Source organism: Lissotriton helveticus, chromosome 2_1, assembly GCF_964261635.1.
Source record: "Lissotriton helveticus chromosome 2_1, aLisHel1.1, whole genome shotgun sequence".
Classification (NCBI taxonomy): domain Eukaryota; kingdom Metazoa; phylum Chordata; class Amphibia; order Caudata; family Salamandridae; genus Lissotriton; species Lissotriton helveticus.
This window is the reverse complement of record NC_136059.1, coordinates 572,189,133-572,215,373: the sequence shown is the minus strand read 5'-3', so window position 1 is coordinate 572,215,373 and position 26,241 is coordinate 572,189,133. Positions and strand designations below refer to the sequence as shown.

At 46.2% G+C, this 26,241-nt stretch overlaps 1 protein-coding gene across 4 annotated transcripts in view; it reads right to left on the bottom strand.

The window, feature by feature from the left end:
- The window catches only part of FAM169A (family with sequence similarity 169 member A), a 502,597-nt gene that overhangs the window by 262,222 nt on the left and 214,134 nt on the right, over window positions 1-26,241 (bottom strand). For all 4 annotated transcript variants that reach the window (XM_078675250.1, XM_078675251.1, XM_078675252.1 and 1 more), the window contains exon 6: window positions 14,872-15,051. In XM_078675250.1, the coding sequence (XP_078531376.1) occupies window positions 14,872-15,051 (180 nt within the window). The remainder of the gene's footprint in view (window positions 1-14,871; window positions 15,052-26,241) is intronic.

The window sequence follows — 26,241 nt, the reverse complement described above, 5'->3', positions numbered from 1 at the left end:
GTCTCTCGTTATTCGTCCAGCATCCCCTCAGCTGTCGCCGGGGTAATCACAGGTAATGGTACACTGTCTGTGTCTGAGTGCTCAGTGTCCGAGGGGTCATCGCCCTTGCCGGATTCCGCCTCTTCTCGCGATAGGGAGTCCTGCGATCCCGCTATGGTAGACACCACCTCCAGGACTCCTCGTCTCTCCGCCGCCGTCTCTGACAGCGAAGGCCGTCTGACACCTCTGTGTCGGTTACCGATCCGTTTTGATTTCCGTTGAGGTAGTCCTTCTGAGACAATTCCAGGTCGCCTGCCCAGGCCGTCTTTGCCGGTTCTGTATAGTTCCAGCCAGGTGCAGGCGTCTTCCGGCGTGTCAAAGAATTTAGTAGTGCCATCAACAATTATTCGGAGCCGAGCTGGGAATAACAAGGAGTATTGAAGACCCTCGCCTCTTAGCTCCCTTTTAACTGCTAGAAAAGAGGTCCGTCTACGCTGCGTCTCGTAAGTATAATCTGGGAAGATGTTGACTTTACTGTTCTCCACCTGGAAAGGGCCGTTCAAGCGAGCATTTTGAAGTAATAGATCTCTGTCTCGGTAGTGTAGCAGCCGTGCTACCACCGGACGCGGTGGACGGCCGGCCCTGTTGCAGCGGCCTGGACGGAGCTCTGTGTGCTCGCTCCAACGTAAAAAAGGTGGACAAACCTTCAGGCGCCACCGTTGTCCGGAGCCAGTCCTCAAGATATCGAACCATGTCCTTCCCCTCCACTTTCTCCGGCAGGCCTACGATTCTGATGTTATTCCGGCGATTGCGCCCTTCGGCGTCTTCAGCTCGTTTCTCTAGAGCCTCTATGCGATCCAGCACATTAGTCATAGTGGCTGAAAGGTCTTTCTGCGCCGGTGCCAGGGCATGGAGTGTGTCTTCCACTTCTTTGACTCTGTCGGACAGTTTACTGTGGTCTGCTCTGAGCAGGCTTCAATAACATCCTCAATGATGGTATTTTCCTAGTGAGTGGCCATAATAGTAAGGTACATTTTAGAATCATAATATATATATTTTTTAATCTTCTTGTTTTACCTGGGTTTGCACAATATCTAAGAAATTATATATTGGTCAGGAAAACATTTGTCAGTCCAAAGTAGTATAATATTTATAAGAGTGTAACTTGCACAAGCTTACCGTTCATTCATGTAAACACGTTCAGAACTCCAGTTCTCATCTGAGGGGCACTCCATCGTAATCTGGCCATTTCATATTATTTCAATTGAATTCACCAGTCCAAGTAATATTTAACTCCATCTTCTTGCCTTATTACCACAATCCAGTAAGGCCCCCGTCTAAGCCATGCCAGATGAGTCCTATACTTCCCTCAATGTGACATTAGATACGAGGTGTACAATAAATATGCATTCCCCTCTAACACGTCTTCCACTACCTTATTATTCACATGATCCATATGGACTACAGTTAAATATGATACTAGATGAGAAGACCCACGTCTGGCTTGTCCTTTCTCCTAGTTTCAGAAAGATGATATCTTCTAGGTTGTGAGTATTCTTCCAATGTGCATAATTTGGTTAAATACTTGATACAACTTTGAGAATATAGCGCGCATGTCAATGTATACCATTCATTTGCAGCACCATATGAGCCGGAGACCTTGTTATTGGCAAATCATTTACTGGTTTAGTTTATTTCCTTAATGGTTATCGACTGTATCATCTGTTTTTGATGTTTGATATTAATCTGTGCAATATATTGTTAAATTACTTCGTCTTCCAGAGTTGTTAACTCTTTATACAGTTCTTGATAGTAGTGTGAATAAGAGGATTATTTCCTCTCATAAGAGTGCCATATTCCACTTTGCTTTTTCACACTATTCATAAGTGTCCTTATGCATGCATCCATCTTTTTTGCATCCATTTCAGGATAGATTTGATTCAGAAAATGTTGCTTTTCACATATTTGCAGAATGAAAGTTTATTGGTCAGTGGATGGTTGGTCCATTAAGGCCTATACCAGTTTGATCAAATTTTTATGGGTGTTTATTGCTTAATGTTTGCATTATCGGGCCATATATAACTTCAATCAATCAATCAATCACATTACTTTATTTGGTATACAAAAATACCATAAAAGTACAAATAAAATACGTCAAAGTTAAAAACCAATTCAACAATCTGAAATTCTCCATGATACATATTCAATACATCAATGATTAGGTACCCCTCCCCTCAGCCAGTTCCTTCATAAGGCCATAAAAAAAATTACATCACGGGCGACCTATGTTCTCCCAATGCCCCTTGTTGCTCTAAGCCTGACCGCTGTCCTTAAAAAATGTACAATACAAAACAGAGTCAAAGCATCTGAGGGGTTTTAAAAATAACAAGGCAACCCATGCATGTTTAAATCTAGCTTTCTTTAAAATTCTCTTTAAAACAAGGTTCCTAGATTATGAATAAAAGGGACATAGTAAAACAAAGTGAAGGGCATCCTGAGGAGACCGTTGGTCACAGCCACATGGTCCCTTCATCTCTATAGACAATGTATGTCCTGCCGGGGCAGCTGGTATGTGATGCAGAATATTTAGCCTGAACCGTGTCATTAAAAATCTATCATGGGCATTATGAAAATACGACAGATAAGATTCAATGCCTCCGGATGTTTTAGTTAGAAGATGTTCTCTCACTGACGGTTTAATCAGCTCCCTATCTTCCCTGAGTGTTGTAACATGCTTAAAAAATGGTCCTTAACCATGGCCTTTTCCTGCATAGATATTTTAGAAGGGTTAGTAAAAAGGTCTGCATATACTATTCCCTCGAGGGTCTCCTTCACATACTTTAGCCATGGGATATTAATCCCCCGATTGCGGGCGAGGCAGTCTGCTATGACCTGCCTACTAAATGTCGCCTCCGCGTTTCCCAAATTTTAACCCAGCAGACTAGGAGTTTAACTCCCAACCTGTCCCTCATGTAACAAACGCCAAGTTCTTCATGGATAATATGGTATGGCGTACTCTGAGGCACTTTGAGCAAACACCGAAGATACTTATTTTCCTCAATTTGTAGTTGCTTCGCATCAATAACTCCCAACCTGTCCCTCATGTAACAAACGCCAAGTTCTTCATGGATAATATGGTATGGCGTACTCTGAGGCACTTTGAGCAAACACCGAAGATACTTATTTTCCTCAATTTGTAGTTGCTTCGCATCAATAAAACCCCATACCTTACTTCCATAGAGGACTTTGGCGCAACACATGGAGCTATATAATCTCAAAATTTGCTCAGGTGACCATCGACCTAACCTTTGTGCAAAATTCCTGATCGACCCAGAGCAACTAGTTAGAGTACGACATTTGTCCCCGATGTAAATTTTTAAAATTTAGACGGCCATCCAATAAAATCCCCAGAAACGAAAAAGAGTGCACCTTTCCCAGGCAATGTAAACCAAGAGTATAATTGTACCTTTTGCTTGCTTTTTTGCCCACCTCCATAACGTATGATTTTGACAGATTGTGGGACAAATCTAAGTTCTTCATAAAAGAAACAAAGCCATCTATCAAAATCTGCAGCCCTTTGGGAGTGCGGGCAAGGAGAACCGCGTTGTCCGCATAGAGCAGGACGGGGATCCCTCGAGAGCCAATCCAGGGTGTATCAACCTTTAAAGTGCTAAGTGCCTGATCAAGTCTATCTATATACAATGTAAACAAAAATGGGGCCAGAATGCAGCCCTGTCTGACCCCACTAGAACATAAAAAGGGTTCTGTGGTGCTTCCCTCCTGATTGTATCTGACAGCGGCGGTAGTATTCAAGTGCAAAGATTTTAGAATATTAATGTGTCCCGGGTCCACACCAAGGTCACCCATGATTACCCATAATTTCACTCGGTTGATTCGGTCAAAAGTCACCATCAAGTCCATAAATGCCAGGTACACAGTTCCTTGGCTGGCAATAGTGTACTTCGCTGCAAGTCGGTATAAGTTGAGACATTGGTCGGTGGTTGACTTCCCTGGCCTGAAGCCAAATTGGGTGTCAGTTATAATGTGCTGATCCTTAGCCCAGTCCATTAGCCGGCTGAGTATAACCCGCCCTAAAACCTTTGCTGACACATCAATTAGGGAAATTGGTCGATAACAAATGGGCTATCCTTGTTACCTTTTTTTAAAAATGGGAACAATCGTGGCTGTGGACCAGGATGGAGGCATAACTGTATCAACTGCTGCATTAATAACCCTAGTCAGAATGGGCGCCCAGAGATCTACCTTACTCAAAAAAGGTCAGGTGGAATCCCATCGGGACCCGGGGCCTTGTTTCGGGTCAAACCTTCAATCACTACCTTGATCTCACCTAAAGAGAAACTTATCGGGGTAATATTCCATTCCCCCCTATTATCCTCCGAATGAGCCTCATCAGTGCAGTGATTGTAGAGCCCATAAAATACTCACGCCATTGCCCCGGCAAGATATTGTTAGCTAACATGGGTTTATTTGCCTCTTGGAAACAAGGATTGTTTATAACTTTCCAAAAGGCGGTTGTGTCCTTTAACTCCATCGCCTCCTTCAGATTCTCCCAGGCTTGCTGTTGTAATTTTGTTTTACAGCCTTTAACGGCTAACTTATAGTTTGTCCTGCAAAGGGTCACCCTACCCTTATCTCTTGGGGAAGATTTTAGAGCGACCTTCAGCTCTCTCAAAGCACGAGAACACTGTTGGTCAAACCACCTTGGGTCGTCCGATCTAGCTCTGTGTGATGTAGTTCTGAGCAGACCGTCAATTAATTGAGCGACACCCTCAAAGGCCCTGACTAGTTCAACCCCCTCCACATCCGGGTCTAAACAGTTCGACATGACCTGTTCACCGTCTTTCAATAGTGCTCTATGAAAAGCTTCACCATTGGCCTGTAACCCTCTCAGCCGGCTACCCTGATCTGTGGCACATATCACCCCCTCCCCCCCACACTAGATGGTTTCTTGCAAAGGTTCAACTCAACAAGGGACAGAACAAGAGGAGTATGGTCATTGAAAATACTCAAACAAATTCTAAAACCCGTCACCCAGTTTTTTAGTGCTACGGAAACAAAGATGAAATCAATAATGAGACACATCCTCTGCCTTTGAATGTGGGGTGGATCGTTTTGTCTTTTCCAACTTCAACCAGATCCATGGTATGTGTGAGGGCGGGCGTATTTAATAGCTTACATAGTACCTTTCCCTCACTGGTGCATTCCATATGTAGGCCCTCTTCCAATGTACACGATGACCAATCCCCACAATTGACTCTCAAATTTGGACACAGGTGGCAATTAAAATCGCAAGCTAAAACCAAGTGGGGCGCCAACGCCCCTCGCTCCTGTATGTGAATGAGCCTACTGTCCAGCTCATGCAAGCTTACAGTGCCCTGACCTGGTGGGGTCGCGTTATAAAAATTTACGAAAATTAACTTGTGACCTTTGTTATAAAACCTAAGCCTCTGCATAATATCTGAGTCCCAATCCAAGTCTATCCATCTGCCCTGTAGCCTGAGATCAACGTATATGACCAGCCATCCCCTTGCTCTCCCTGATAGTGCCTTGCTAGCCGTCACAAAGTAGGTTTTGTAACCCTCTAAATGGAAGGTGCTATTCTCTACTTCCCATGTTTCCTGTGAACAGATAATTTGAAATGTCCTTATATAAAATACCCAATCTTCATTCTTGAATCCGGTAGATAAGCCTGCTATGTTTCAGGAAACTATTTTAAATTCTCTCTCATTTTGTCTATCTGAGCTAACCAACATCAGGTGGGTTTGGGGCCCGTGGTCTTCCATATTTGGGTCGTTAAGCTCTTGCCTTCGATCTCCTAGATAATCTGAAGTAGTTGGACTTGCTACTCCCCCAATTGTGCTCGCCACTTCTGTCCCTCCCGAATCCATAGCGAAGACTTTGCTTACATAGACATTGACACCCTTAACTGCCCCAGGCAAGGCCAGTCAATAGATATCGTTTAAATCTCTAGCATTACTGAGGGGGGCATAAGAGTTGTATGTCGAGACTATAAAACCTCCCCCATGCATTCCCACCAAATGCCCCCTGTGTTTTTGCTGGTTATTCGGGTTCATCATGTGTCTGTAAAAGAAGCCTAGAGGGAGCATTTTGATACTTAAGCCCCCCTCATCTTGATGGAGCCCCTTATTCTGAGTGAGCAACTTACGCGTGAGCTCGGGGGACCGTAAAGTCACAATCACTTTCCTGGTACTACCAATCCAAGACACCCTTCTGGCCATCAGGATGTGCCTATGGTCGATAATATTGAACCCTGCGTTCCTACACATCCAGTGTGCTGCCTTGTTATTCAACTTTAAGGTGGATTCTTCTCTATCACTCGTACAGGCTGGAACGCCCGTCAAAATCTCAGTGTATGGGCATGAGGCGGGGGTAGATCTGAAACCGGCAGATCTGTAGTACCCCAGACACTTTGAGTTGACAACTCCCTAGAGTGTTGATGTGTAGTGGCTCTACCCACTATTTCAGTAGGGGCTGTTTGTTGTACTGAGGTATTGCCTGCTGTCCCCGCCCTCAAGTCCCTATGTCCCTTAGTAGTGATACTTGTGCTATTTCTATTTCTATTTCCTTCTGGGGGAACTGGGTATGACACTCTAATACTCACATCCTGTGTGCCTGTGAACTGTTCGTTGGCCCCGTCCCCCCCCCTCACCCGCTGCTACAGCGGGTATGACTGGAGATTTTGGAACTTCCAATTCCCCACGAGGGCTAGATACACACTGGCTAACCTCATTGAAGGGTGCATTAATCTGGGCCAAGAGTAACGAAAATGTTTCCTCTATTGACCTTAAGTTGCTTAGTAAGGGCCCCAAAAGAACAGTTATCAACATTTCCACTCTTTTACAGTACTCAAGATCAACCCCCAGCTCCGCACTAACACCTTCACCACTATAGGACGTTTGATTGACTACTAAACCTGCTATATCAGGGGACCTAGTTACTTCGGTCTCAGGTCTGGGCTTTTGTTTCTGTTTTTGTGTTAATTTAAAAGACGCCCCACCCCTGGTTCGCTTTGCTGGCGGCTCATCACTATTTAAGGGCTTCGTGTTGATGACACTGCAAGGTTTGGAGGCCCTTTTCGAACGGGTAATAACCTCCCCCCGCCTAAGCTTGATATGGTTGCATTACTTGTGGTCGGCGGGATCCGCATTGTGGCCCCAGCCCCCTGCCCTAACAAAGAGCCCGAAACAATATCCCCTACAACGTTCTGGAGAAGGCTACTACAAACAGTCTGTGCCTCTGTAGGTTCTTGCAATGGAGGTGGTGACGGGGGTGGCGAGACGATGGAGATGGCTCTTTCCCTGTTGTTGTTACTACCAAGTGTGGCAGAACACGAATAGTCCGCGTCATTAGGAGATTTAGTCATAGCTAAACCGCCCATAGATGAGCGTCTTTGAGCCAAAAGGGTGTGCAGGGAAAGTCTTTTTTGCGGAAGCTGAAACTGATGAACCAACAGTGATTCTGCTCTGATCCAAAAAGCATCCAGAGTCCCCGTAACCCCACCGCCTGCCAGAGAGCCAGTGGCCGAGCCCGTGGCCTTGCGCTTACTCATTCTGCGCTTAAACACTTAAACACGGAAGTACCACAGAACAGCACCTTGTTTGTCCGCCCTGAGTCCAACTCCATGATTACCTTGGCGCCAAGATGTCAGGGGGGTTGCCCAGCCCTGCCACGTCCTAGCGCAGACGGGCCCGCCCTTAGCCCGTGCGCGTCCCGCACTGCGGGAGTCCTGGCCGCCTTCTAAGCGCCTCCTGGCGCTGCCGATGATGAAAGCGGCGTGCGCGCAGGCTGATGGGGCTTGTAGTTCACCGGCCCCCGGTCCTCCGGGCCTTCGCCGCGTGTAAGTGACAAGTGGCTGGCTGGCTGGCTGGCTGGATACAGACTTAGCTCTCAATTAACCTCTATTAAAATACTCCAATAAACTGGATTCTGATCTTCTGATTGAGTGCAGATCATTTCAATCAACAAACATCTACATAATCCCTTTGTTTCCACGTTTTATGAAATACAAAATGTCATCGGAGGGTGAAAACACGGACAGTCCATCAATCCACCCTCACATATAAACTTACTATGAATCCACTAGGTAAGATTTCAATATGTTCCACACAGTAAGAATATTAGCAGGATCAATATTATTATGCAGCAAGTCTTGATATGACATTTCATTTTCATTCTAAATTCATTCGATTGTATCAATTTTCGATTCATCATCCATCTTTGTTCATGTCATTGGTATGACACATTAATTACATTAAAAGGTCTGAACGCATAACAAATATTTTCTAAACACAATCTTTCATGATGCCAGAGACAAAACAATATTTTAAGCAAGTAAAGATAGTCCTATATCCATAAGGAACAATAAAAATGCAAGGCGTGTATGCAAGAAATTAACATAGGTTATAGATTGATGATCGTAACGCCTCAACTTAGTATTATCAAGTATTATCAAGCTTCCACTATGAAATGTACTTAGAGCCTAACTTGAGGGATAACTGAAGTGTGCTTTCTGGTGTCTCTTCACTTGCAACTCACTGTAAGCAGTATATCAATTTGCCAGCATAATCTCAGTTTTTCTGGAGTTCAGCTGGAGATGGTTCTCCGCAATCCAGGCAGCAATTGCTAACATCCCCGCTGAAAAGTTTACTTTCGCTTTGGTCAAATCATTGTCCAGAGAGATTGTAAACTGGGTGTCGTCAGCATACAAGATTATTTCAAATCCATAGGCTTTAACCATTTTGGCGAGTGGGGCCACATATATGTTAGAGTGAGGGGCTCAAACAAAAACCCTGGGGCACTCACAGGTCCAAATCAGAGTGCAAAATTTATAAGAACCCAAGATGATAGTTTGGATTCTATTGGAGAGGAAACTGACAGGCCTCTGGTGCGCAGTTCAATGGATTGCAATTTACAAAGTAACCTAGGATGGGAGACCGTATCAAATGCTGCGGACAAGTCCAGCAGCATGAGCAAGGATGGTACATTAGCATCAAGAGCAAATGATGTGATCAGTAACAGCCACCAGAGCTGTCTCTGTGCTATATAATAGTCTAAAGCCCGAGTGAGATGGGTCCAGAATCTCATTCATCTCTAGGTACTCTGTGAGTTGTCTACTAGTCCTTCCAGTAGTTTGCCTAATAAAGGGAGCAAGGGGATTGGGTGGTAGTTGGTAAGGCTGGAAAAAGCCAGACTAGCCTTTTTAGGTCTCGCCTGGTGTTAGCAGCGCGCATACGCTGCTCTCGCCATGCAAGTGCCTTTTGGAATCAATACGATTCCAGAAGTATACTTGAAACCCCACCCCTCTTTCCATTGGCACACGTCATCATTTAAGTTAAACAATGGCGCGTGAGTGGAAAGCAGGCTTCTCGCTTACTGCCTTGTCCACATTTAGGACGGCCCATGTGGACAGGCCGTCGCCATCTTTGTTTCTGGCACAGCGCACACTGCCATGCGCTTGTGAAGTCAGCCCTCCCTTCCTCTCCATGCCCACCCCGTGCTTCTTTGATCCTTCTCCACAGTCCCACGCTCCAGCCTCGCACACAGCCATGTACTCGTGAAGTCAGCCCTCCCTTTTTCTCCATGCCCACACCGTGCCTCCCTGATCCTCCTCCACAGTCCCTGCTCCGGCTTGTGAAGTCAGCCCTCCCAGGATCGGCAGCCCAATGCACTACGGCACCAGGACGCCCAGCAGCAAGCCTTCATGGGCACATGGCAGCACGGTGAGGCCAACCTGCTCTTCAGGATGTCCCAGCAGGTAAGGTGGGGCTGCGCTGTTCGATGCTTAGGGAGGGTGGACGTCTGTGTGGGTCTCTGAGCGTGAATCGCCGTGCTGCCCTGCCTGTGCCTGCCACTGGCCATCTGTTTTAACCTTCCACTCCACATCCACCCCATGCCTCTCTGATCCTCCTATACAGTCCCTCGCTCCAGCCACTCTCACTCCTCCCTGCGGCTCTCCCAATCTTTACCCAAAAACTTTTCATTCCCTACAACCATTATTTTCTCCTTCTGACCTCACATTCCTCAACCGCCCATCGCCCCATCCACTCGCTGTTCTCTCCCACCTGTTTACTTTCAGCATATCCTCTGCCCCAACCCTCTCTACTGTCCCATGTACACTCGATCTGTCCCCCAGTGCTGCCCACGTCGCCATCCCCAAACTATCAACCGGCTCTGACACTTTTCCCCTTCCCCTCTTACACGCAAAGATGCCCATGTCAAATGTCTACGCTCGCACTGAGCAGGAGAAGTCAGGAAGTGTCTGCTGCCGTCTGTATTATTGATCACAACAAGACACATTGTTTAATTAGATATTTTAGATTTACAGACCGCTTTTCATTTTTTCACAAATGTGCGTTATGTTAATAAAACCTGATGATGTCTCCGTCCCCACCAGTGGTATTATGAAACTGGATGACATTTGTAAGGCTTCCCTTCCTCGTGGCACGCTAGTTGTTGGTGGAGTGGGTTAATAAGCTCGACTCCCCTGGGGTTGGCCAAGATGTTGGAACCCTCTCGGAGCATTAGATAAACTGCTGAAGTAAACAACTTCAAACATATGGCATTAAGCACGAATGCTTGCGATAGAAAACAAACACAAGCGTAATAATTCGCAACAGTCATTTTTATGTGAAGTAATTACAAAGATAATCTACAGACACGCTTCTGGTTATTAATAAAAATAATAGTCTGCAAAGTATCACAATGCGCCTTCACAAACCAGACGAGAGAACTCAGTCATTAATGAATAGCCCCAAGGGACAGAGTGACAGAATTCAACCTTTGAAATCTGTTGTCTTAATAGCAATAGTAAACAAGCACTAAAAATGCAATCGGTCTCGCTTTTCATTAAGTTAAAGCCATTTGCTTGGCAATACAATACCATTAGCAAAGCAAATGGCTTTAACTTAATCAAAGGCAAGACCTATTGCATTATTAATGCTTGTTTTAAATTGTCTTGACCTGAGTCCCCTTCCAAGGAAATGACATTTTCCCAGTGTTAACTGAAAGACTGAAAAAGAGCAGAAGATCTTAGGAGGTAAAATATTGATTCAAGCGTCTACTGAATTTTCTCGAAAGAGAAAGCCCTGAACTTTCCTAAACTACTGGCCTTGTCAGGAAGAGCTCTCTCAGAAGGACTGTGAAGGTTTTGGTGGATGTCTTTAATTTTAGCATCAAACTGATTAGCCAGGGTAACACAAAGTGCTTGTGATGCTTGAATTTCTTGTGCACAAGCTCGAGGGTTATGGAAATCGTTAAGTAATATAAAGAGTGTTTTAGGCACATTTCCCTCTTGGTCGATTTGATTGGAGATGAAGATTTTCAACGCCGTTTTATGAGGTCTCGTAGCGTTTAAGAGCGCGAAGCGCTGTCTCAGCCAGAGACCTATTGCTAGCGAGTCTGCTTCCCAGGAGACAGCACCTGGCCGCGCGCATTTCCTCTCCAAGGAGGCGATTTGAGCGGGCCACGCGCACGCGAACGCGCTCGCTGTGGCCAGCTGCTGTCTCCTGGGAAGCTCCAACATGACACACGCATGCGCATACACAGAGACACACGAGCGCCCATGCACGCACACATACATACAGAGAACCCCTCCCACCCTCGCCGTCGCACACATACACACACGCGCACACACAGACACACGCGCGCACACATCCCCCTCACACCCCACTCACCAGGTTCTTCTCGAGTGCGCCTCAGCAGCCAGCGGGTCATTCTGGGCAACAGGCGGGGGCCGCGGGGCTCTCCACGAGCACGGGAGCCCCGCTAGCTGAGACGCAAATCTTTCCGGCGGGCACAGTCTGCTTCCTGTATTTGTCCGGCCCGCCCCGCCCCCATCCCAACAAAGGTTGCCTGGCTTCCTGTTGAAGCCGGGCTGCGACATGCCCTATCGCATTTCGCAGACAGTGCATCAATTGAGCGGCCACTTTAGAGTTGCAGTGTTTATGGTTTATTTCTTGAGAATACATAAACTGTAAACAAAAGTCCAAGTACTATATTTTCAGAATAAAAAAACAATGTTTTACAAAATAACTCCACATGAGATAATGTAGCTGCGTTTTTTTAATTCATATAAAAATAGTTCAATAATTATGTCTCCTAAACTCCGAAAACATAACATGTTGGATAAATCTGTAGAAACACGGCTTAACAAGTAACTTAATTGTGGATCTTGTTTTAGATTTGATACACATACGCCTACTTCAAAATGGCCACTCATTTAACCACGGGTGACGGGCTGTACAATTGCTGCTTTATTTGCTTGACGCATGCGTTGTAGGCACAGTCGCGTCACTGTCATGGCAGCCCACTGGAGCAGGTTGTTGCACATGGGTAAAGTGAGCTGCACATAGGAAGAGTGCTGTTCTGCGGCTGTCATCTGAGGGGTCGCGCGCTGTTGCGGGCATCTACCTCTCTGTGCACGCTGTACACAGGAGCAGTACAGAGACAGAGTCGGCGATCGCCTGAGCACCATTGCAGTTTGAATCGCCAGCTGTGTGCTTGAGTCTGTGGTCCTGATGCTGCCAGAAGCGATGGAGCAGGCGGTGCTGAGGGGCTTTCCCATCACAGCAGAAAAACAGCAGCTCAAGCAAAACCCAGACGCCGCCGCTGCTGCAGCTACTATATATAACACAGAAGTCATCTTAGCTCGGGAGTCTATATCTAAATCCAAGGCACCTGGAGGGAGGCAGTATGTCAGAGAGGATAGGGAAGGTTTGTAAAGGTCAGTATCCTTTAACCTACAAGCTTATGTTCTACATTTCAGCAGACTTGTAAAAAAAATGCGTTGCCTCTGTTGGTTATAAATGTCATGTTGATTTCTGTTAATATTCTTGTAGTTCGTGTTGAAGGCGTTTTGCTTGCTGTTGTTGCCTATTTCATCATTACTTTGGTTACATACATGCAAATAGACAGGATACAGTTAGACACTTAAGTCTTCTACGAGGAGAGTTACAATCATTCAGTGTTTGATTGTACAGCGAAAGGTGTCTGAAATAGATATTTCCCTGAAATCTGATATAAAATAATTATACTACAGTGACTGAAAATATAATGGGTTTCGCCAGAAAGATCGTTTAGTTCGTTTATTTGATTTTCTGAGGGGTGTATATTTGAAGGCAAGATGTCCGAACCATTATAGTACCCCCTTATTCCCATCAATCAAATGTGAGCTAGTGACGTGGGTAACTGTTCATTGCCATCTACTGCTGATATAGTCCTGCAAATATTTAATATGGGTGATATAATATCACAACGTATTAAATAGATACTCCGTGGATAAAGAAATGTATTCCGGGTTTCACTCAGTAATGTAAAACATTGAAAGAAACAAAAACTTTAGTGGTTGGGTAAAAACAAATCTTCTTATAGTCGCCAAGACTGCAACACAATAGTTTTACACGCAGGGCTAGACTAAAGCGTTTTAGTTTATTGCAAAACAACTTATAAATCTTAAACTTAAATCTTGACAGTGAGTAGGTATGCAGGGAGATGGGTCAGACCAGTGCCCCTGGAGAGGAAATAGACACTCTTTTATACAAAGTTCCTGCCTCTCGCCGAGATGTTATGTATATTTAACAGATTATGTTCAGTGTATTTTATTGTGACGAAAATACAAGAACAAAAGTGAAATATTAACATCTTTTTGCGACATTTGTAATAAAGCTTGAAACATTGAGAGAACATATTTGAACCAGTTGTTGTCGAATGGTTGTACAGATTAATGCTGTGGTGGTGCTGAGTGATGCTGTGTTGCTGCTGAGTGATGCTGTGGTGCTGCTGTGGGGCTGATGAGTGATGCTGTGGTGGTGCTAAGTGATGCTGTAGTGGCGCTGAGTAAAACATTAATGCAAAGCATTGTCATTTACAATGCCAGTAACTCAAACTTTAATGCTGCAAGACCTATTGCATTGTAAATGCTTGTATTGCAATGGTACAATTGTAAGGCTGCTCTATAACTTTCCTTTTCGCTCATGGTATTGGAGCGCCACCACCGCCTTTCTAACTTTTTACAGGATGCTTTTTCTGTCCTTAAATTGGAGATATACCCAGGCATATTGAAACCCTGTTTAAGATTAGAGGATAGTTTAAGGGGGGCGATCTTATCCAAGACCGCGTTTAACACATTTGGCAATCAGGAAGGGCTTGATCAACATCTGTCTCTGCTGAGATGGCGGCATACTCAAACTCCTGAGCAAAAGAGTCTGGGGTGATCGTCCACCAGCATCTGGATATTTTTTTAATGAAAATTAGGCATTCTCTCCGTCCTTAATGACTGAGGAATCCTGAAACTCCAGTTTCAGCATTATGGCTAGTAAAGCTCTAGAAACACTGTTTCCGGTCCATATTTAACCCAATGTTTGCACTGAGCCCCAATATTTGCATAAAACTTTTTTTTCACAGATTTCATGTTTCGTCTGTATACCTTTTATAAGAGAATGGCACTTACGGTCAAAAACATGCTCAGACTTACGACTTGATACGTACAGCTTTGGTGCTAGTGCTGGTGTAAAAGTGGGAGTTATTTGTCAGAGTGCAACTGAACGGGAAGACATGCTCCTTTATCAAGATCCTGACTTTGGTATTTCATTAGTGGCAAGCTCAATGTAATGTCTTCGCACTACCATTAACGTATCTAACACATGATAAAAACTAGACATCTTTTGTCATTTCATACCATACAGGTACCTCTCTCAAATGTGAAATTTGTAGTTTTCTCCAGCAGAATTTGATTGACAAAAATCCCCGTATCTATATAATAAACAACAGGTCCTGAATAATGAGGACACATTTTGCTTTAAAATCAATATACATTTCCTTATGTGCTGACTTGCTTGAAAGTTGATCCCATACCTGTGTAAGTAGAAGATGAAATTGGATATCGTAAACCAAGTGCATCCTCAGAGAAGGAATCCACAAAATCCTCTAAGATCTGGAGTCCAAAATCTTTCTCACAATGCCTCCTTCTCACATACATGGTGTCCAGCACTGGCAGCTGGTATCTTTGTGTAAGATAAGAGTTGCATAAACTTCCTGTGGTTATGATTTAAAAGAAAGATAAACATGCATTAGTAGTCAATCTCAGATTATTCTGTCAATCAGTAAACAGGCTTGAAAGCAGAGATTTCATCTGCTGATCTAGGTGAGGTAAATATACGAAACTGCAAGCATCTTCACTCTATGCTGTTATTAATGATGCACAGGTACTTGTAGAGGCACACTCAGCTAAGGAACAGTAAGCCAGATACACTGGATGGAAAGCCATGGCTTGGCTTGGATTAAAAACTCACAATGCCATGCCTGGCGCCAAAGTCACTAGAACCCAATATTTTTTTCATGGATATAATCCCCAGCTTCAATTCCCAGTCTTCTACTGTGATAGAAAGCGTATGCACGTCACACAGAAATATGTTTCATTTTGTACTAACTTTACAACAATTCACTGAGTATTAAAGAACAAGAATTACCAAACACACAAAAGCTGATGGGAGGAATGCTTGCAATTTGTCTAACCACCTGTAGTTGCTCAGGGTAGCAGTCCAACCCATCGCTTGTTTGCCCACTATGCCACCTGAGTTTGGATCGAGCCAAATGTCAATCAGTCTTGACACTGCTCCAGTGGGAACAGTCCAGCCCGAACAGCCATGTCAAGACAGACCTGAACTGGAACACAAGCACCCATTATTTATTCCAAATAAAAAATAGCTACTCCGGCAGATTGGTGTTTACCTGCTACCTGGAAGTAAATTAGCCTATGTTCAATATTAGACTTCGATTCTGGACTTTTGTGTAGAGTGCTACACACATCTACTGCTATATGACCTAATGCAAAAACGGCCAGTTCTTCTTCATTCTATACTACTTCTTAGCAGCAAGATTCCACCATTCTTTATCCCTCCACTGGGCCATTATGGCTCACCTAATATTGCATTACATTACTCTGGTACCTGTGTACTGCTTATGAAGCCAAAGCACACACCGCCTGCTTTTAAGGCCAGTCATGCAGTGACGGCCAGCACAAGTAAGAATGGTGTGCGGGGTGGGGGGGTCGGGGAAGTTGACAGATGACGGGAAAAAGAAAAATGAAATTAGAAAATAAATAAAAACCAATTACCTTGCGCTCGGCTGTTGACTTTCCCAACGCCTGCCCCGCCCCACCATTCTTACCTGTGCCTGCTGCCACTGCAGTCATGCACATGCACCCAGTAACAGCGGGGCCCACCAGCACCCATACACCATTTACCTATAATTCTAGCCTTTATCATCTCCAGATTTCTTGTGGGTGTTGTGTCTACATTCTAGTGTTCTGTGATCTGACAGCTCAGTACACAGAAGTAAGCGGCACACATTCCATATTTCTAGTGCTTTCCGCCCCATGTCTTGCCAACCGTCTTAATTCACCAGAATACAAGACCAATGCTTTTTGAAGATTTTCACCACAATATGGCACATCTGACACTGGGTTCCCAAAGTATGTCTCAGAAGAACAAGTTAGGAACAGGTTACTTACCTTCGGTAATGCCTTATATGGTAAGACTCTATCTAGCTGCAGATTCCTTACCTCAGAATTATCCCAAGGTGTCAGACTGGATCCGGACATTTTTGTGAGCAGTACCCCTGCACGCCGGTAGGTGGTGTCATTTGGCTTCGCGTTACATCTTCCACACCGGAAATGACATTCGTGGTGCCTATATTGGTGCCACCCAGACATGCTGGCATCAGCTACATTTCATGACTTTCCACACCAGAAGCGTGGAGCCACAGTTTACACTCTTTATATTTATGTGTTTATGTTTATGTTTAGTAAAGCACTTTTCAAAAAGGAGGGAGTAGGAGGATATGGCTACGTTCAACCTTCTAAGTTTAAAGTACAACACAAAGATCCATATATGATGGACCGTGGAAACCCAGCCAGAAAAGGTTTTAAGGTTTTCCCAGATTTTGGGTGTACCTTTTCAGAAAAGAAAAATTATTTTCTTTAGTCCTCTCACTCACCAAGGGTTGCCCCTAGGTGACATGCTTCATCATTGGGGCCATCCCAAGCATCTACTGCTTGAGGCGTGCTGCGACTTGCGAAAGAGACGTAGGAGCACTGATTTCTGGAACTATGTGTGGGGCTGTGTATGGTGGAGTGGTGAATTGTGCTAGTAAAAATACCTAACTAGTGAGCTAAAGTTTTATTCCTGCTCCTAGCTGGTACAATAAAAAGGAGGTAGATAAAAGGAAAAATAACAGTTAAGTGATCATGATCCCTAATATCCTGTCGACATGTTTCAAGGTGTCCCCTACACATTTTCTTCAGGACAACATGAGGGCCATCCCCATGTGTACCACTCTTGTGTACAAACCTAAATTAAGGTAGTGAAAAAAATATATTTTAGAAAGAAAACACACAACATGCGGTCCAGCCGGGGTCCAGTAGGTCAAACAGACGGTCAAACAGACGGACGGCAGCCGAGACAAGGACCGGAGCTCCTTGTGTTAACGCAGTGGTAGCAGCTTTAGCTTTGGCAGAATAAGAACGTAAACTCTCCGGGTTGCTTCTTGGCCAACGCATAGCAGATCTTTATACAGAGCACAGTCTATCGGGAGATGGTCCGTTTCTGCACGACCCGTCCTTTCTTCGCTTCGCCCACCCCAAGAAGAGTTGGTCGTCCAACCGGACCACTTGTGTGTGGTCAAGGTGGAATGACAGCGCTATTTTTGGGTCCAGACGGGGAAGTCCTTCCTCTTCCTTGGAGGTATGAGGCAGAACTTAAAAAGTAGGCAGATTGATGGTTTGGCATAATTGAAATGGAGTGATCAAGAAGTCTTCGTACGAAGCACCAGTTTGTCTGGGTAGATGTTCAGGTAAGGAGGTCTGGATGACAAGTCCTGAAAGTTACTAACTCTCCAGACAGATGTTAAGGTCACTAGGAAGGCTGGCTTGATGCTAAGGAGCCTGAGAGGACAGTTATGTAAGGGCTTCAAAGGAGGAATTTCAGGATCAGATTAATGTCCCACTGAGGCATAACAAAGGGTAATGGAGGAAACATATGTTGCAAGCCTTTAAAAAACCTATGTGCAACAGGGGATTGGAAAAGGGAAGGTTGATCAGGCAACCGCAGAAATGAAGATATCACAGAAAGATATCGCTCACCAGTGTCCAGAGCACAGCCTTGCTGGGAAAGGGAATCACAAACAGAAGAACTTGAGATAGGGGAGCAGAAAGAGGATCAACTTGTTTCTCTGCACACGTGCCACAAATTTGCCCCAACGCCAGGCGCATATCGTCTTGGTGGAGGGACGCCTGGCTGCCAGAATTACATTGCAGACTTTGGGAGGAAGGTCAAAAGTTGTCAACTGTTGCAGCTCAATCGCCACGCAAGAAGGTGGAGGGTGGACAGGTTCAGGTGGAGGCCCCTTCCCTGCTGCTATGACAGAAGATCCTCCCGAAGCGTCACCCGGATCAGATGACCGATGGCCATGCTCAGCAGCTCAGGATACCAGACTCTTCGTGTCCAATCCAAGGCCACAGGAATGATTTGAGCCCAATCGTTACTAATCTTCTTGAGAACTCTGGGCAGGAATGGTATGTGTTGAACGGAGTCCAGGAGGCCTGAGCAACACTTGAGACTAAAAGCGTATCTGAGAGAGAGCCACCTTGGAAACTCCAGCACACAGAAATGCTGACATTGCACGTTCTCGTTGGTGGCAAACAGATCTAATCAAGGTTCTCTCCACTGATGAAAGAGACCTTGCACCACCTCCGGAAACGAGGAGACACTGTTCGTGATCCACAAAGCATTTTCGACTGAGTTTATTCTCTCTGGCATTCAGAGAACCTGCCAGATGTTGACTCTGTGAAATGCACTGCTGTTCCAGCCATGTCCAAAGATGCAAACAAAGGGTCCCCAATCCCCCACTTCCCTTCTTGCTGAAGTACCACAAGGCGGTGGTGCTGTTTGTGATCACTTGCACTAGCCTACCCTGGATGGAGAGGCGTTCAATTCCAAATGGATTGCTCGAAGCCCCAATAGGTTGACGTGGAGTCCTGATTCCGCTGGAGACCAGAGACCTCAGCTCTTCACTTCTCCCAGATGGCCCCTCAGCCCAGGATTGATGCATCTGTCACTACTGTGAGTTCCGGTTGGGGAAGGGAGAGGAGTCAACCGCTGACCCAATCGCGGTTCATTAACCATCACTGCAGGTCTTTTGCAGTTCCCTCCGAGATCTGGACCATGTTGGAGAGATATCCCCGATGCTGCGCCAACTGGAACTTCCAGTCCCATGGCAGAGGCTGCATATTCCTAAGGGTATGTGTCACCAACAGGATGCAGGAGGTCATGAGGCCCAGCAGCCTCAGTCAGTCTCATTGAAATCCAGGCTAGAGGCTGAAACATTGGTATCCTAGCCTGAATATCCTGGACCCGCCGTTCAGGAGAATAGACCCAAAACTGCACCATAACCAGAACAGCTCCAATTAAAGGGAGCATCTCAGAGGGAGTAAGGTGTGACCATGGCAAGCTGATAGTGAACCCCAGTGAATGCAGGAGGTCAGCTCCAGTCTGAAGGTGGGAGACGACAGCCTGGGGCAACTCCCCTTCGACATGCAATCGAGCTACGGGAAGACTGGCACCCCTGATCTTTGCAGATGAGCTGCAACTACCGCCATCACCTTGGTGAACACCCGAGGGGAGCTGGTATGGCCAATAGGGAGCACAGCAAACTGAAAGTGGTTGTGGCACAATGTGAACCGCAAGTAACGCCTGTGGGCAGGCAGGGCGGGAATGTGGACTTATGCGTTCTGCAAGTCCAAAGCTACCATCCAGTCTCTCCAGTCTCCTGGGTCCGGGGCAGACATGACCTGAGCTAGAGGGAGCATTTGAACTACTCCTTCTCCTCCTCTGAACACTCGTTGTGGGGGGAAGAATATTCGTTTTGGGGGGAGAATCACCCTTACCTGCTCACACCTGCTCACTGCTGCCCACAGGACATTCTGGGATCCTTGGTGTTTCCCCCCCGCCGCCGCTGAACTACAGGATAGCGGCCGCCGTGGGGTGGGGAAACTACATCCCCCAGACTCCTCTGCTGCTACTTCCGCGCCCGGAGGGGATAGAAAAAGGAGGACAGCCCTCGCGTCGCGGGCTCGCGCGCGGGCTGAGCCCGGGCAAAGGGCGGGCCCTCTGTGGCCCTCAGAGGCCTGAGGAGGACGGGACGGGCCACGCCCCTTGCCCCTCCAAGAGGAGGTAAAGCTACTGATTGACTTTTTTGTACTGGACAGTAGTATATGCTTATTAAACTTTAATAATTTGTTTACATTCAAGCCATACTCTGACCCGCAATGGTGTTGCCACTAAAATAGCCCTTTGGTCGGATTCTTGCCCCAGGATGCAAGACAAGCACATAAATAGTACATTTTTATCTACGCGTAGAGATGTTGATAAAAATAATTCCGTCCAGCTTATAGACAGCCCAACTAGTAATCAATCCTATTCACAAATAACCAGTGCAGCGTGTAGCCTCTCACTGTTGGAGGAATTAAATAGTCTGTGTAAGACCAGGCATGCCCCAGCAGGATTACCCTCCCCGATAAATAACATTATCCCGTTAGCTCCTAATGAGAGTGTGCTGGAACCTTTTTCCATTTTCACTAAAGCCAATACCCAAAGTATAGTACCCGTTCGGGCTACATCTGCCAAAAGGAAGCATGACGGGGATAAATACAATGGGAGCCAACCTAAATTACAAAAACTACAAAATGGGTCCCCAAGTCCAACTCTGCCCCCTACCAATTACCCCCCAACTCCAGAGGCGGATAAAAAATTAGACGACCTAGCACCCTCTTCCCAGAACAACTGATCAAATCTATTATACACCCCCTGATTGACAAAATTAACACCTTGGGGGATAGACTTACAGGGATTGAGGAAACAATAAAACTTAATTTGTTACCTCCTACCCATGCTACAACATCTAATCATTCCTTGTCAACTGCTCCTCCTAATGCGCCTAAACTAACCACACAAAACAAAGTTGCCCAAGCCCAAGTACTAGTTCCCACCTCTTTGCCCTCAAATATTTCTAAAGCCCCTCTTAAACCCACTATAGCGCACAATATTGTTCTCAGAGTAGAGCGCAATAGGGTTTATCGAATTCATCTACCTCCAGAGGCCGCTCCATTCGTGTGCGTCCTCTCGGGAGTCCCGCAACTCAAACAGGGAAAATCAGAGAGACAACATGACTTGTTAAATAAGGTCAAGCTTTGGCTATCAAAAAATAGACCTCTGCCTCATGATCTTGACGGTAGGATTATGAGTGTGAGGAGAGTGGGATGGTTAGGTCCCCTCCCAAAAGACACCACTGGTGATTTGGTACTAATAAGATTTAGGAGTAGACATATTGTTCCATACCTCCAAACTTGGCCACCTAAAGAAGATGATGGTCCTATATCTACCTGGGATCTACACGATTTCTACCCAAATACCTCACATATCTCTGCTCCCAGACCAACGACTGAGGATAATACCAGGCTGGGTAGAGGAGTTTGTTTACCGTATTGCCCTAGTATTCCCGTGCTTAACAGATTTGATTTACCGCATAATAGTCTTAAGCACTGCAACCCCTATCAACTTTCCTTTCTGATGTAATGGAAGACCTGTTAATACGCGTCCTGTAAAGTATGTTGTTACCAAGATAGTTATATTCACAGGGATGCAAACGTTTTTAAATTTTTAATCCGTAGATCATTTGTGCCTTCATATGTATGTTCTTTTTAATCATGATTGTATTTTTTTTAACTGTACGCTTTTATGATTTTAAACAAAATCGAATAAAGCAATTTGAATTGAATTGAGAAAGAAGTTGAGAGAGCGCAGGCCTAAGAAAGAACGAAGGCCATCGTCCTTCTTGGGCACCAGAACGTAGCAAGAATAACAACCACGACCCACTTCTGGCATTGGCACCCTCTCTATGGAACCTTTGGCCAAAAGAGCCGTCACTTCTTTGAGGAGAAGAGATAGGTGGTCCTCTGCCAGCCTGTCGAAAGTAGGTTGCTTGGAGGGAGGGTTAGTCATGAAGGGGAGGGAGAAGTCCCTCCGGACAGTCTACAAAGCCCACCTGTCTGATGTTATGGACTGCCAGCCGAGGCTGTCTTGACGAATCCTGCCACCCAATGGGTGCCTATGATGGTAAGCAGGCAGACTAGGAGGGCATGAAGGCTGCGGCTGTTGGTGTGTATGTAGACTGAGCCAACCTCTGGCCACCTGACCCACGGGGCTGGTAGGAGCTGTGTCCGCAGCAATGCAGAGGCTGGAAAGCTTGTGCACTACAGTGGCTGGACGGGTAAGGATGTGGCTGTATGCCCCTTCTGTGGCAGTGGAAGGTGGAGTGAGGGGGACGAGGGGCCATGGAAAGGCCCAAGGGCCTGGCTGTAGGCTGTAGCCCTGCTGTCCTTAAAGCACTCCAGCGCTGAATCCGCCTTGTTTCCCGAAGAGACAGAAGCCATCAAAGGGCATTCACATGAGTGATGTCTGGACATCCGCCGAAAAACCAGTAGTCCTCAACAAGGCATGGCGTCTCAGAGCCCCTGTCAACGAAACTGCTCTGCCTAGTGATTCGGTGGTGTCTGTTCCACACCGAATGGTGAACTTAGCTGTGCCTCTCCGATCACCAACAGCCTGGGATAGTACAGCCTGGGCCTTCTCCGGAACCGTTGGCAACACCTGCGCAACCGTGTCCCACAAACCTTTGGAGTAGCAGCCAAAAAGGGATGCAGTGTTCACTGACCGCAATGCCAAGCTGACAGAAGAAAACATTTTCTTACCGAAATTATCAAGCTTCTTGGATTCGTGATCCATCAGGGCCGTATGGAATGTGCCAGGGTTCACATGTGAAGTGGAGTCTTGGACCACCAAGCTCACAGGGGTGGGGCCCTTGTGCTGGGCTTGGACCAAGTCCCAAGCAGGAAGTCAGTAAGCTGAAAGGGAGGAGCGGTTCGGACACTCCTGACTTCAGCAACCCTAGCACCACCATCACAAATGAAGCTCTCTACTCTGTAGTTATGTTAGGGAGAGAAAGCATACCAGCATCTGGAGAGGTGGTCAGTCAACTGGGTTCACTCAGATACTCATATCAGGCTTCACCAGCTCCTCACACCAGTCTATAGGGTCTTGATAAGTGGGAGCTTCATTTGTGATGGTGGTGCCGACCTTAGTTTGCCCTCCGTGGCAGTCAAGACTAACGTCTTGACAGAAGTGCTTCAGCCAGGGAGTGTCCCCATCAGAACTGCTCCTCCTTTTTAACTTACTGACGTCCTACTAGGGACTTAGTCCAAGCCCAACACAGGGAATGCTATGAACTGGACTATTGCCCTCCGTCACGACCCCGCTCCGGGAGACCTAAAATTCCTCACCCAACACCCCACCCTGAAGAGCTAGGTGGTCCAAGACTCGACTTCACATGTAAACCCCTGGCGCATTCCCTATGGCCCATCAGGCCAGGAATCCAAGAAGCTGGATAATTTTGGTAAGAAAATGTTTTCTTCTGCCAGATGGACATTGAGGTTGGTGAACCCTACATGCCTTCTGGGCCGCTACTCCCACGGTCTGTGTGACTCGGTTGAGCAGGTGGTGCCAACAGTTCCTGAAGAGACCCAGGTTGTGTTCTCCCAAACTGTTGCTGATGGGAGGGACGCAATTAAGTTTACCATTCGCTGTGGACTAGACACCACCTACTCACTAGGCAGAGTGGTTTCATGGACAGGGACTCTTGAGACTCCACGCCTTGTTGAGTACAAGTGAACTCGCTAGCTGGCGTAAACACTTTAATGTAGACTATTCAATTGGTGGATAAGGAAAATAGCTCTGTACAATGTTCAACACCAACATGACATGCAGTGCATACAAATGGCTATTTGTTACCTTCACACTGTGAAGATACTTTTTTTCAGAAAGTAAGAAATCTATAATTTTTCTACTAATTCCAACTAGATTGTTTAGCCAGTAGTTGGAGAACAGACCTGTTTTAGACACTCACAACCATTAACATATTTGAGCATATTCCACATTGAGAGATCTTAACACTTATGTTTTTGATTGATTCAAGGGTAGGAACTGTATCCCCCAAAAAGATAGATTTTTCGACATGGACCGCTATCAGTATAAAGGTTTCTATTGGAACTCTCCAGAAAGGGGTAATTGAGGAGGCTACTATATAAGAAGGGGCATTGCCAGAGGACTCTACTAAACAGCTCTTCCTTGCCATCAAAGTTTAGGTATGCCAGAAATGGCAGCAGGTGAGTTGAAAAAGTCCCTTCTCTTACTCTTCCTCAAACATCTTGTGCCATTGTCAAATGATCTCCAACTGGAAGAGTGTCGGGCTGAAAACAAGAGTAAAAGTGTTACCACATGCGGTCAGTGAATGGTAAAGGTTAGAATCTGTAACTTTTCCCATGCTAATGTCCTTTACAGTAAAAGTACATCTTTAGAGTGTGAAACTGTGCATGTAACAGGAAGGACTCCAGACATTGTTTCAACAAGGGCATCCAGTAATATATCTGCTAACTTTAAACAGTTCGTAGTGTGTCAACCGCTGACCCAATCGCGGTTCATTAACCATCACTGCAGGTCTTTTGCAGTTCCCTCCGAGATCTGGACCATGTTGGAGAGATATCCCCGATGCTGCGCCAACTGGAACTTCCAGTCCCATGGCAGAGGCTGCATATTCCTAAGGGTATGTGTCACCAACAGGATGCAGGAGGTCATGAGGCCCAGCAGCCTCAGTCAGTCTCATTGAAATCCAGGCTAGAGGCTGAAACATTGGTATCCTAGCCTGAATATCCTGGACCCGCCGTTCAGGAGAATAGACCCAAAACTGCACCATAACCAGAACAGCTCCAATTAAAGGGAGCATCTCAGAGGGAGTAAGGTGTGACCATGGCAAGCTGATAGTGAACCCCAGTGAATGCAGGAGGTCAGCTCCAGTCTGAAGGTGTGAGACGACAGCCTGGGGCAACTCCCCTTCGACATGCAATCGAGCTACGGGAAGACTGGCACCCCTGATCTTTGCAGATGAGCTGCAACTACCGCCATCACCTTGGTGAACACCCGAGGGGAGCTGGTATGGCCAATAGGGAGCACAGCAAACTGAAAGTGGTTGTGGCACAATGTGAACCGCAAGTAACGCCTGTGGGCAGGCAGGGCGGGAATGTGGACTTATGCGTTCTGCAAGTCCAAAGCTACCATCCAGTCTCTCCAGTCTCCTGGGTCCGGGGCAGACATGACCTGAGCTAGAGGGAGCATTTGAACTACTCCTTCTCCTCCTCTGAACACTCGTTGTGGGGGGAAGAATATTCGTTTTGGGGGGAGAATCACCCTTACCTGCTCACACCTGCTCACTGCTGCCCACAGGACATTCTGGGATCCTTGGTGTTTCCCCCCCGCCGCCGCTGAACTACAGGATAGCGGCCGCCGTGGGGTGGGGAAACTACATCCCCCAGACTCCTCTGCTGCTACTTCCGCGCCCGGAGGGGATAGAAAAAGGAGGACAGCCCTCGCGTCGCGGGCTCGCGCGCGGGCTGAGCCCGGGCAAAGGGCGGGCCCTCTGTGGCCCTCAGAGGCCTGAGGAGGACGGGACGGGCCACGCCCCTTGCCCCTCCAAGAGGAGGTAAAGCTACCGATTGACTTTTTTGTACTGGACAGTAGTATATGCTTATTAAACTTTAATAATTTGTTTACATTCAAGCCATACTATGACCCGCAATGGTGTTGCCACTAAAATAGCCGTTTGGTCGGATTCTTGCCCCAGGATGCAAGACAAGCACATAAATAGTACATTTTTATCTACGCGTAGAGATGTTGATAAAAATAATTCCGTCCAGCTTATAGACAGCCCAACTAGTAATCAATCCTATTCACAAATAACCAGTGCAGCGTGTAGCCTCTCACTGTTGGAGGAATTAAATAGTCTGTGTAAGACCAGGCATGCCCCAGCAGGATTACCCTCCCCGATAAATAACATTATCCCGTTAGCTCCTAATGAGAGTGTGCTGGAACCTTTTTCCATTTTCACTAAAGCCAATACCCAAAGTATAGTACCCGTTCGGGCTACATCTGCCAAAAGGAAGCATGACGGGGATAAATACAATGGGAGCCAACCTAAATTACAAAAACTACAAAATGGGTCCCCAAGTCCAACTCTGCCCCCTACCAATTACCCCCCAACTCCAGAGGCGGATAAAAAATT